The sequence below is a fragment of the Cupressus sempervirens genome, chromosome 3, assembly GCF_028749045.1.
Source record: "Cupressus sempervirens isolate cs-2001-9-10 chromosome 3, ASM2874904v1, whole genome shotgun sequence".
NCBI classification, from domain to species: Eukaryota; Viridiplantae; Streptophyta; class Pinopsida; order Cupressales; family Cupressaceae; genus Cupressus; species Cupressus sempervirens.
Window position 1 is genome coordinate 125,801,414 of NC_143120.1, and position 12,449 is coordinate 125,813,862.

General features: G+C 35.1%; 1 protein-coding gene across 5 annotated transcripts in view; it reads right to left on the reverse strand.

Moving 5' to 3' along the window:
- LOC149565101 (uncharacterized) overlaps positions 1–12,449 on the reverse strand; it is a 339,748-nt gene that overhangs the window by 304,205 nt on the left and 23,094 nt on the right. For 4 of the 5 annotated variants that reach the window (XR_016361996.1, XM_089818649.1, XM_089818647.1 and 1 more), the window contains exons 3-4: positions 12,179–12,334; positions 11,648–11,812 (exon numbers count right to left, since the gene is read on the reverse strand). Coding sequence is in view for 4 of the 5 variants with exons in the window: in XM_089818649.1 (XP_089674775.1) it covers positions 11,648–11,812; positions 12,179–12,334 (321 nt within the window). In the remaining variant the exon portion in view is untranslated. The remainder of the gene's footprint in view (positions 1–11,647; positions 11,813–12,178; positions 12,335–12,449) is intronic. The other variant, XM_089818648.1, reaches the window with a different exon arrangement.

The window sequence follows — 12,449 nt, forward strand, 5'->3', positions numbered from 1 at the left end:
GAAACATGCTGAAGAAAGATGAATGCACACACTGAGAAACCAGCACACCACAACCATAGAAAATATTGGCCGGAAGAGAACAAGGCTTGATTAGAGGTCTTCATAAAAAATAAAAAAATTATGCAAACTACAATAATCTCCAACAAAACATAACATGCATAAAGTTGCATACTGGATAAAGTTGCATGCAAAGAGAAAAGAATTTCCAAGATGACGCTACATCCACCCTACTGCTAAAAAAAACCATGCCCAATATGAATTAAGGGTTTTACATAAAGGACATAAAACACCCAACAACATAAGCTTGCAATATCCAAAGAAGTACGACACAAATCATTACCATGAGACTACTGGCTCTGATATCGTGTTAAAACTACAGCCCAGAAATCCATGAAGATAACCAACAATAAGAAAGAGAGAACAAAAACAAAGAACAAAAGAATTATCCTGGGAAAACCCTTCGAGAATGAAGGGAAAAACCTAGCCACACAACACAACAATATCTTTATTGATAATAAAATGTTCAAGTGTACAATATCCTTTGTTTGATGTGAATATATAACAATAGGAGAGACTCTTCACATTATAACCGAAGGTCACTTGAGATTCTCATAACTCCTAATTAATTAATTATGACTCTTCAAATATTCATGCCTCAATGCATGTGAATGACACATGTCATTTACATTTAATATTACAAATTAAAACTTAAGTGTCCTTTTCAGCTGAAGATGACAATAACGGTAATAACTTCCAGTTTTCAAGAGATAAAGATCTCTATCGCAGCTACAAACTTTAATATTTACAATACAAACAAAAATAGCAAGCTCGTCATAATTAGTTGAATAATAATAATAATTCACCTATCTTTCAAAAATGACTAAAGAAGCATCAAAATCGAAATTTGACAAAAGAAGACTGATCGTCATGAAGAAAGATTGTGAATGAACCTAACGAGGTGACTTACTAAAAATAGATGCTCCCTCCAAGATTCTTGGAGCCCAAACCAAAAGCCAGAAATAAAAACTGAGAGCATCACTCAAATCCTCTAACTCAATTGAGCTAAACGGAGCCAAACTCACCATTTGCCACTAAAAAGCCTAATAACTCCACAACTGGGACCCTCAAATCCCACTATTAGCTCACGTCACGATGATGAACTGACCAAGCCAACTCCACGAATCTACTAAAAATGGGGACATTACAGTTTGTTGAAATCCCTTTTCTCCAAGAAATACCCCAAGCTGTTGTGGTCTGTCCGCACAACAAACTTTGCTCCAACAAGGTACTGCTGAAACTTTATCAATGTGTGCATGATTGTGAGCATCTCCTTGTTGTAGATGAAGTACAACTACTCTTCTACCTAGAGCTTTTGACTCTCAAATGCAAAGGGATGTTTGTCCTGTATTAACACTACCCCAATGCCTTCTCTTGATGTGTTGCACTGTAGGATGAAGGGTTGAGTGAAGTCTAATAGTGCAAAAACCAAACAGGAGCTCATGACTTCCTTCAGCTTGTCGAAGGTGTGTTGCACCTACTCATCCAAATTGTCAAATCTGTCAGTGGGGAACTAAGCTATGAAAATCCCTTCACAATCCTTCTGTAATAACTACACAATCCAAAAAATCCACGCAGCTCTAAGAGAGATTTGGGAGGCTGCTATTCCAAAATGGCTTGAATTTTCTCCTGATGTATGTGATGTCTCTTGTAATGATAGCTCTGATATGACTCTTCAAGTTGATGCTAGTGTAATCTCCCTTACCTCATAAAATTATTTTAATCTCTGAAATGATGACGAGGGATTGCCAGTCCTCTTTAATGGTCTGAACACCCAGTTGTGATTGTGATGCTCTGCCAAATAAGAATATATGTATTAAGTTAAAATATGTTGTAAGATCCTTTAATGTTCTTCACTAAAACTTATCTAATTTATCAACGGTTGAGATGAAACATTATAAAGGTTTCATTCAGCACTCTACAGAAAACGCTGGTACTAAGTACATAATCCCATCAGTAACACCATTATTTTATATCGATTGCTAATTTACTAGTCATTCCCACTAAATATTTATTAACACTTTTGTCCTAACATATAGAGCGTCTTTGTCCTCTACATAGTTGTTTGTTGTAAATGTATCTACTACCCTCTCACAAGTCTATGTTGAATGCCCAGCCTCTTAATAGTTTGATGATGTAATTATAAAGAGTTATCGGTACATGCATAGAACCCTTAATATTTAATATTTCTCCTTTAATATATGCTTTTCGTCTCTAAGATCGACACTCTCCTCTCGCCATTTCATCGTTTTCTTTATTGTCGAGTTACTATCAAGTAATTTGCAAGCTGTCCAAAAAATACTTAATGACTTATTCCTTTCTCTTCCCCAATATTGTTTATTGCTTGTGATCTTTAATATATGAATCTTTGATTATCCCAACTATTTGGTAGTGTTGTGTATATGTTCTAAATTGTTTGTCTGATAAATGGAGTGTTCCTTGGTTAGTAGATACGTAGGTATCTATTTGATTTTATATATAAGAACTTATCCAAAGTTGATTCTCTTATCATTTCTCGTTCTACGCTAATGTATTCCCCAATATATATACATCCTTGACGCTTCTTGTCCCTGATTTGTTTTCATACACTTATAACTGAGCAATGATGTCCAAATCACAATCTGGTATAAAAATGAGAACTGCCAAATATGTTGTGTCCTTAAATATCATTAACACCCCCCCTCGACTTTTATTCCTTGACTCCTTCAACGCCAGTTATTCATGTTGTCTTTATATTTTTTAATGCTATGTCTTTTGTATGATCATTTGTTTTATGTAATGCTATTTGCCTATATGGATAACTGATGCCTCATTTTGTTCTCGTAACTTCTATATCTTCCTTATCCTTATTGGTATCTCCTCCTTTATATGCTTCTCTCCCAATAAATGATTTCAATAGTTGCAACATTTGGTGCTAAATGATAGTAGCCCCTTTTAGTGAGGACATTGAGTTTATATAATATAAAATGTTAATTATAACATTATGTATTGTATTTAAAATGCTGAAATTATATTATACATTTAATAGGAATGTTAATGTTATAAATGAAGATATACTCTTGGCAATAAAAAATTATTATTATATTTGCTTATTTATCCATTAATATTTAATACTCTTTATATTAATTAACGGATTACATTACTTCTTCTATTTATTATTAATGATATTAATTAATATATTTATTAATTTCTCGTATTAATAATACATTGATTAACACATTTATTTATTTATTAGTGTTATTATTTTATTATATTATGTTCTTATCAATGGTTATATAAAATCATATTCTATTATTTGTATAATTATATGTTATATTAATTATTATGTAAATTAATTGTTTATTGAATGATAAATTTAAATATAATTTTATTTATTCATTATATTATTGTTTTATTATTGTTTACTATTAAATTCTATTGGAGGAAAATCGGGGGACATGACAATGTACCTAAACCCCTCGAGCATTGATGATGTGTCCCAAATACAATATCTCTGTCATTCCAAACTCACATTTGGACCTCTTGGCAAACAATAATTATGACTCTGTGATTCTCAAGGCTATGTCCAAATGCCTTAAATGTTCCTCCCATGACTTGTTGTAGATGAGTATGCCGTTAAAGAGCACCAACAAGAACAGGAGTAGCTTCTTGTTGAAGATGTGATTCATGTAGGATTAATAGGTGGTCAAAGCATTAGTCAGCCTAAATAACATGACCAAGAGCTCATAGTGTGTATAATGGCAATGAAAGGTTGTCTTCTTCACATTTTGCTCCCTCATGCAGATTTGATGGCAGTTGAAGCAGAGATCTATTTTGGAAATAGACTGTGTCGTGTAATTCATCCAACAACTCGTCGATCTTGGGGATGGGATACCTATTGTTTATAGTTTTTTTGTTCAATGCACTATATCCACGTACATCTGAAGGGTTTCATTCTTCTTCTTTACTAGAACAATAAATGACGCAAAGGGATAAGAGTTGGGCCTAATTCATCCTTTGTCGAAGAGTTACTACATCCTCTTTTCTATCTCATCCTTAAACTTCTTAGGAAGGCGGTAGGGTGTGGTGATGACAGGATTGGCTCCTTCCTCCAACTTGATGGTGTGCTCAAAGCCGCAATGTGGAGGTATGCCAGGCGGGGTGTTAGTGAAGAGCATGTTATGCTTATCCAACACCTCTTGAAGCTCCTCAACCTGGTAGTAAGTTTGTTGCCCTTGTATAGGTTTTGTTGAGAGCAAGCAATGTGTTGCCTAGACTACATCATCATGTCCAAAGATTGCCTTCATCCTTTGTGCCAAGATTTCCTTCAGGTCGTCATTCGACATTCCCTTTAGTAATACCTTTTTGCCATCAACTTCAGAGGAGAACTCCATCCTCTTGTAACTCTATGTGTACTCATCAAGAGTCTCCATCCACTGCATGCCAAATATGACCACCATATCATCCTGATCTACTACAAAAAAGTCATCTGTTACCATGAGGTTCCCCATGGTAATGCTCATTTGCAAAACCAAATGGGTGCATGACAAGAGATTTCCTCTCACCACCTTGACTTGGAACCCTTCATGTGCCTCCATACGCAAACCTCTTCGGTTCACAAGTGATGAGTTGATGAAGTTGAGTGTGGCCCCCTGTCAAGTGTGACCATGACTCACTATCCCCACAGTGTACTCCATACTGGGAATATAGTGCACATCGGAGTACAACCAAGTGTCGCAATGAGGTCTCCTCGTCGCACCAGCATGCCTTCCTCTCGGCATAATTTATGTTAACCTCCTTGGAAGCTTGATGACCATCTCCTTCAAGCTCAATTTTCGCATGATCCTCCTCACCATCAGACATCACCTCAATGTAATGGATTTTTCTTTTGCCGAATTATCAATAACCCAATTCCCACAACTCCCTACAATTAAACCAAAGTTTCCTCCTAAGCTCTTGCCTAATGATCTCCTCCAATGATGGCTTCTTTAAATGGAGTTTGTTGTCTTTCTCCTTTGGAGCGAGGGGTGGTTTGGGGTGTGAATAACTCCTAGAGGAAGAAGAAGAGGATGTTGTGAATACTTTCACCCAACCTTTCAGATGTTCCAACAACCCATCCATGAACAACACAATCAATCGTCTCTCTGAATTGTTTGTTACCAACACACACAATCTTTGGAATTCAATGATATAACTATTTGCTGATTCAGATTACTTTAGCTATACAAAGTCCTTAAAATAAATTTTGGATCTTTCTCGTCAAAGCAGTCTATCAACCTCTTTGTGAATTTAGCATGAGGTTATTTGATCGTGGCCAAGGGTAACCATTCCATGATGCCACCATTCATGAGCGATCCCTTACAAGTGAAGCACCGAATTCATCCTCCAGAATATGGTTGATCTGGAAATATGTCTCCCTGTTGTACTCATGCACCTGCAGAGATTAATCTAGATCCATCAAAGGATGACAGATTTGCCTTACCTATATTTCGTTTGAGGTCATTATAGTGGCCACAACTGGTACCACCCGAATATCTCATTTGTTGATCAACATAATCCTTAATGATATGTCTCCTTTGAAATCCATGTTCCTCCAATCTTGCCTTAGTTGCTCTTACATTTCCTCAAATGTAGCCTCTCGCTCTTTGCAAGGTGCTTCAGTTCTCGGAAAAAATGTCGGCATTGATGATCGAGAGAGTGAATATTGAGGGCTTGCTCTCCCTATGACAAAATTTTCACCATGTCCATTTTATTCTTTGTTTGTCTTCCCTTCGGCCAACCTTCGCAACGTCTCTTTCATGAGCCATTCTCATTGTTCCCCTCTGACCATGGTGTCGTTGAGTTGCACCTGGCTTTTGGTTAGTTCCCTTAATAGTACCATGAGTTCTACTGCAGGATCTTGTGATTCCCCCATTCTCTCAACAAAATGGTACCTCCTTTTGGTGTACACCCACATCCACTACTCAATAGGCTGGCAGGATTACCAACTTTGATACCACTGTAATGTTTTGAACGCCCTCTTGGTTGTACAATTCAAGCCTACTGAGATGTACTTCAAAAACTTTCAATGCAACTATTGATTTATAATGAAATTGATAATGCAACGTTCTGTGTACTATTCCATACAGCCAAATTTATAGGCTTGTAAGGCTGGCAAAATGTTTCAAGTTTGTATGGCAGAATGTGTCGCAAGAAACATTATGGTTGTACAGTGATATCATTTGAATTTGTACAATCAACACAGTCAAACCCTTTGTATGGAAGAATGGTTTGTACAGTGGTTGAATGTCACTTAAAAGAAACAATATGTAAGGTGAGCTTATATGTTGCACAATGAGTTAAACAACTCATATAGTGGGTGTGTAGGTTTTGTATAGGATGTGGGTGACCATAGAGTTGCCCTCTTTAGCTCAATGTATGGTCCAAACGGTCAAATGACAGCAATTTGAATTTCTCCCAAGTTGTGTACGTGTGTCGGTTTCCCTAATTCGAACGCAAGAATGAATCATGACACAGAACAATTATTTGATGCACCAAAACACTCGTTTGGAAACTCACATATGCAAGATTTGTTGTATTAATAACACTAGCACTTCAATTACATCAATTTGAACCAAGAGCAAAATAGGGTTAATCCTACCGAAACTACAAATGGCAAGTAGGAGGGATCTTTCATCTCCAAAATGGCACACACCTTAACTCGAATTGAAATTTGCAATCACAAATAAAATATCAAAGTTCACAAACCTAGAACAACAACCAACACATCATTATATATGACTTTAGGGAAATTTCCTTAAGCAACTAATAATTAAATGAAAAGGGCTTGAGAGATAATAAATTTAAAACAAATTAAATTAAATTATTTAATAATCTCAGGACATTATAGTGTTTTGCTTCTTAGCTAAAAATTGACGTCCATTGGTTCCCAATCATCTTTGCATTTAAAACTAGACCTTTCTTTATTTGGCCCTTAAGATTGCAAACATGTCCCCTTCTCCATTTCTCATTACATGTACAACACACTTACAATTTCTTCCCCTTCTCTCATCTATAAACATGGCCTCATTCCCATAGTCTCTTTATAATCGAAACATAATCCTTCTTCCCAAACCCTCTTATGGTCATTCTTAAAGAGAAAGCAGTCTTTATTATGGGGGGTTTGGTAGTGTGGATTGGAGGTTTAATGCATGTTGATGAGATTTCTAAATTTAAAGTTGTTTCAAAATTATCTTCGAGAGATGCTAGGTTAAGAGCACTCACCAACCCTTTTATTAAATAGTTTAATTCCTCTATAAATAGATAAGTCTGTCATCATCTACTCGTCAGAGATTTTCTAGAGTTAGCAATATGACTCTTGATTGTCCCTTGTTGCTTATGTTGGGTCAAACTTTTAAATCCTCTTGGGGTGTCTTCTATCAAATCTTTTAATGAGCCTTTGTACAAATTCTTCATAGGAGGTGATGTTTGATGTCCTTGGGCGTGGATTCCATGCTACCACTATTCGTGTGCTATGCCTTCTAACCAGAGGATAGTAAATTGGAATGCATCCTCCTATATCATCAGACTATGGGTGAGGTGAGTTGTTAATTTTTTGCAGCCAACCATATGCTGTGATTTTTTCAGACCCATAATTTGAAAGGGTTACTTTGTTTATTTTATGTTTTAAATCCATGTTTGGGTTTAATCTTTACCCTTTTTAGTGCTTGTTTTTGGCCCTTGCTGAATTCCCTAAATTTTATAAGTTCTCTGATTTTCTGTTCCAAACTAACATAGGCTCTAGCATTATCCACAATGCTATTGGTGGGTTGTTCAATTCCTACTTCTCCCCTCAGTATCTCTTCTCTGGGTAGGAAAGGGGATTTGAATGCCCTAGAGGATGAGGACTCATTATGGTTCTCAAAGTGATTTGAACTTATGTCCTGTCCATTCACAGAAGTATTTTTGAGACAATCAAGTTCTTACTGTTTTTTTGGCCCTTGCGGACTTCCCTAAATTTTAAAAGTTCTCAGATTTCCAGTTCCAAACTAACATAGGCTCTAGCATTACTTACAATGCTATTGGTGGGTTGTTCAATTCCTACTTCTCCCCTCAATATCTCTTCTCTAGGTAGGAAAGAGGATTTGGATGCCCTAGAGGATGAGGACTCATTATGGTTCTTTCAAAGTGATTTGAACTTATGTCCCTCACATTTGCACAAATATTTTTTAGACTATCAATTAACTTCTTCGTATTTTGTAGTGTTAGAAGAAGCACTTGGTTGGTTTGAGTTCCTTGTTCCATGAATGCCCTCATTTTATTTGCTAATTGTTCGTTCATCTTGTTTTTATTTCCTTTTCTTTGATATGTTTGCATAAACTTTCCCTAGATGAAGGATTATGCTCTGATACCAATTGCAATGACACCTCTCTAAACAGCTTTTACAATGATCTAGAGACGTAAATGGGGAAGAAAATATTAAATAGTTTAACTTATGCTAAATATATCCTCATTCCTTAAGATTAATTCAATATCTAGTCCTATTACTACCATAATTTAATGCAAGGAATGCAAGACAACACATAATACTATTACTTAATTTTGATAACATTGTTTTCCCTGTTTGTCTAACTTCCGTAGTGGATGGTAGAATTAAGGTGCTAGGGTATGCGAACAATCTAAAAGAGGCTCCCTCATGGTTCTCACCCATTTTGTGACTTTTACCCCAATGTGATTAGATTACTCCTCTCCTTTCACAAACTCCCTACCCACTATGAGCATTATATCAAACAAATATTACAAGCCTATCTAGAAAATCCTATAGCTAAACCATAAATATGATGATAATTAACTTCTCAAAATGCATGTGTTCATTATGTTTATATTATGTACATACTCCTACTGATATATTGTATGATCTAAAATTATTCTAACAGTTGTCTCTGGATATGGTACCCCATATTCAGAGATGCACATATCCCATTACATTAGAAAGCAAATACATAACTGCAGAAATAACTGTTTTCAGACCACTGCTATTGTCCAGTATTTTGCTATTATGTTTATTGATTTCTCTATCTTCAATATTCTTATTCTAATCAGCTTGCAGGAACATTTATAAGATTGTATTTCAGGATTATACACACACACACACACACATATATATATGAGTGGATGTTATATGGGGCCAGTGTCGGTTTAGGGTGTAATTGTTGTACAACTTACTGTCTTTCCTTGTCTCTGAGATGGATGTCCTCCTTGCTCGATTTCTGTCACTTATCTATATCCATCTGAGGATTGCAATTCTCTCCAAGTGACCTGACTTACTCCTTGTTAGTGACATTGTGGACTTCGCAACTGGAGCATATTGGTCGTCAACGTTATTATTACCATGGGGTATAACATTTCAGGTGAGTAGGCCAACATGGACATGACCTGTCCATTGAGTCTTCTTTCACGTTGACACTGGGGGATCACTTTAAACATTGGGGTACACATTGTTTCAATTTATAGATTAGCTTCGTATTATAGATAGGTATTGGTGATTATTATTATATTGATAAGTAGGAGATATTTTCCACAAGTCAAATATTAATATTATATTTAGAGATTAATATTATGTTTAGATTAACATAATATTATAGATTGATATTATATTTAATATTAATATAATAATTAATTGATATTATGTTAATCTAAATATAATATTAATCAAATATTATTAATTAATTTTTTTTATAAATTAATATTATTGATTAATGTTAGTAATTATTACTAATATTAATAATTATAGATTAATATTATATTTAACAATTATTGATTTGATTAGTATGGTATGAACCAAAATAAGGAAATTAATTATTGACTAAGGACTCATATTTATTATTAAAACAATATTTAAGTAGAGTCTATACATTTAGAAATATGTTTGTATTATACATACATCAATTAGGGCTAATGACAGTTCATCTCCAAAGTCATTCACAAGAGGAAATGTGGAATTCATTTAATGAAATACTTCAAGCAATGTTCTCATTGGTTCATCCTTAAAAAGATATGCATTAAAAGATTTGTACTCATCTCACTGGATGACATTAAATATTTGATAGTGTTGGTTGTAACAAACCCTAATCAAGGATTTCTTGAATTACCTCGGTCACTGACTTCAAATCAATTTGGACCCTTCATTGTGCGAGACAATGTTAAAGTTAATATGCAAATTTCATTAAAGATATGGTGGATTCTTGTGTGTTGCTTCTACATTTTGCATGGTTTCTACTTTTCATAGTTTAGTTAAAGTTTATTGACTAAAATGGAGAAATGTGAAGATGAATGATGAATTCCATGTTCATGCCTTTTGTTATGTGTTGATTTCAAGTTGCAAGGTAAGGTTAGTCTAGACTTGATTAAATGCTAAGTTTAATTGTGGATGTTCATTTGGATGTGTCAGTATTAAGCATTCAAATGAATGATTACAATATAAAGATCTTTTGTGTTCCCTTTGGAGATTGCATCATCTTTATGTAGTTGTTTAATTTGGCAAAGGGAGTATTCACTTATCTAAGCATCATCCATTGATATCACTGTCCTTAGGAATAGAGTAGATCTTCAAACCCTTTATCCCATTTGTGATTATTTGAAGTGAAGTTAGTATTTCAAGTTCTAGCCGCTTTGAGGAGAGGCATTGATAAAGTCCAAGAATAATAGTGAAGGCAAGGCATTGATAAAGACCAAGAATAATAGTGAAGTCCATGTGTGATAACCTGCACAAGACATCATTTAACTGAGTTATATCCAACAAAAAGTTGCACATATGCTTCGTAAACCTTAGGGCTGATTCATTTGATCACATACTTGCCATATTGTTTAGCATTTGCAATTTTCTTGTTCAAGAGAGGATAGAATACTTGATATTTTATTCCGCATGTTGAAGTGGTCACAAAATTCACATCAACAGCACATTCTAGAAATCCATGAAAAGGAAGACCCAACATTTTAAGGAAATAATAATCACCTATTCTCGCTCTATCCCCTCCATATCCAAGACAATACTGTCAGGCAGTGGCTTCCATAAATCATTGTTGACACATGTCATGGTGATGGCATAATTGAAATACAAGAGAGGATAGAATACTTGGTATTTTATTCCGCATGTTGAAGCGGTCACAATATTCACATCAACAGCACATTCTAGAAAGATGTCCATGAAAAGGAAGACCCAACATTTTAAGGAAATATTCTTGTCAATAATCACCTATTCTGGCTCTATCCCTCCATATCCAAGACAATACTGTCAGGCAGTGGCTTCCATAAATCATTGTTGACACGTGTCATGGTGATGGCATAATTGAAATACATATAAATTATAATGCCATCAAGCATATGAATAAAAATGTTCTCACTCAGCATAAGTGAAAAAGCATTCTGAAGATAGAGAACCATGTTTGTTAGGATGTTAGGATTTGTCAAAAATTATGATGTAGTATAGTCAGAATAGAAGTTTACATGCCCTCAAATTTTAAATGAAACATGGGATTAGTTATTTGACCACACCCCTGATGAGTGCATGTAAATCCATATGAAGAGTAGCAGATAAATATGACCCCAAGAAGTCAAAGAAAAAATATACTACCTGTAAGTGCAAGAGAATGGGCAGCCCCACATGCTACACGAACAAAATGAAAATCCCGCGTCCCTTTGACTATGCGAGGCTGAATAACATCCACAATATCAATAGCATCACCATGCCCCAACTGACCTAGATCTGCTGCACCCCATGACACTAATGCTCCAACATCTGGTGTATAAAAATCCAATGAAGTGTCTTTTTATTAGTAGAACATGAGAACCAGTTACTGCAAGCACAATATTACGATCTTTATTTACAACTTTTACATAAACAAAGATCATTTATGCAATTAGACCAAAAGCAACAGAATACAAAGCTGCATGTAACTACTCGACCAACAATAGTAAGTGTTCTTCGCATTCTAATGCACTATAACAGTATCTTTTAAATAAGCCCTGACTACACTATTAAATAAACAGTCCATGAGAGTACATTCACAATTTAATTTTTTTATTAAAAAAGTGTTACAAAGAAACAAATTATATCTTGATAATACAGATCACAATCCAGAAATTATTGTTAAACCATTGACACCTGTTACTGCAATAGTATGAGCTTGGCCACAAGCCACATGCGATATGCGATATGTATCTAAAGCAGATATCTGAACAGGAGATAACTGTGACTCTCTAACTCGCACTCCTAGCTGACCAGAATCGTTATTTCCTGTCATATATAGCTCTCCCTCACCTATCACAAGGGCCATTAAAATCTGTCAAACTTCCCGAATACAGGTTCTACAAAATACACGTGCTTCCATTTTGACAAGAAAAGCTTAACTTTTTTCAAAACATTTAGTCTACAC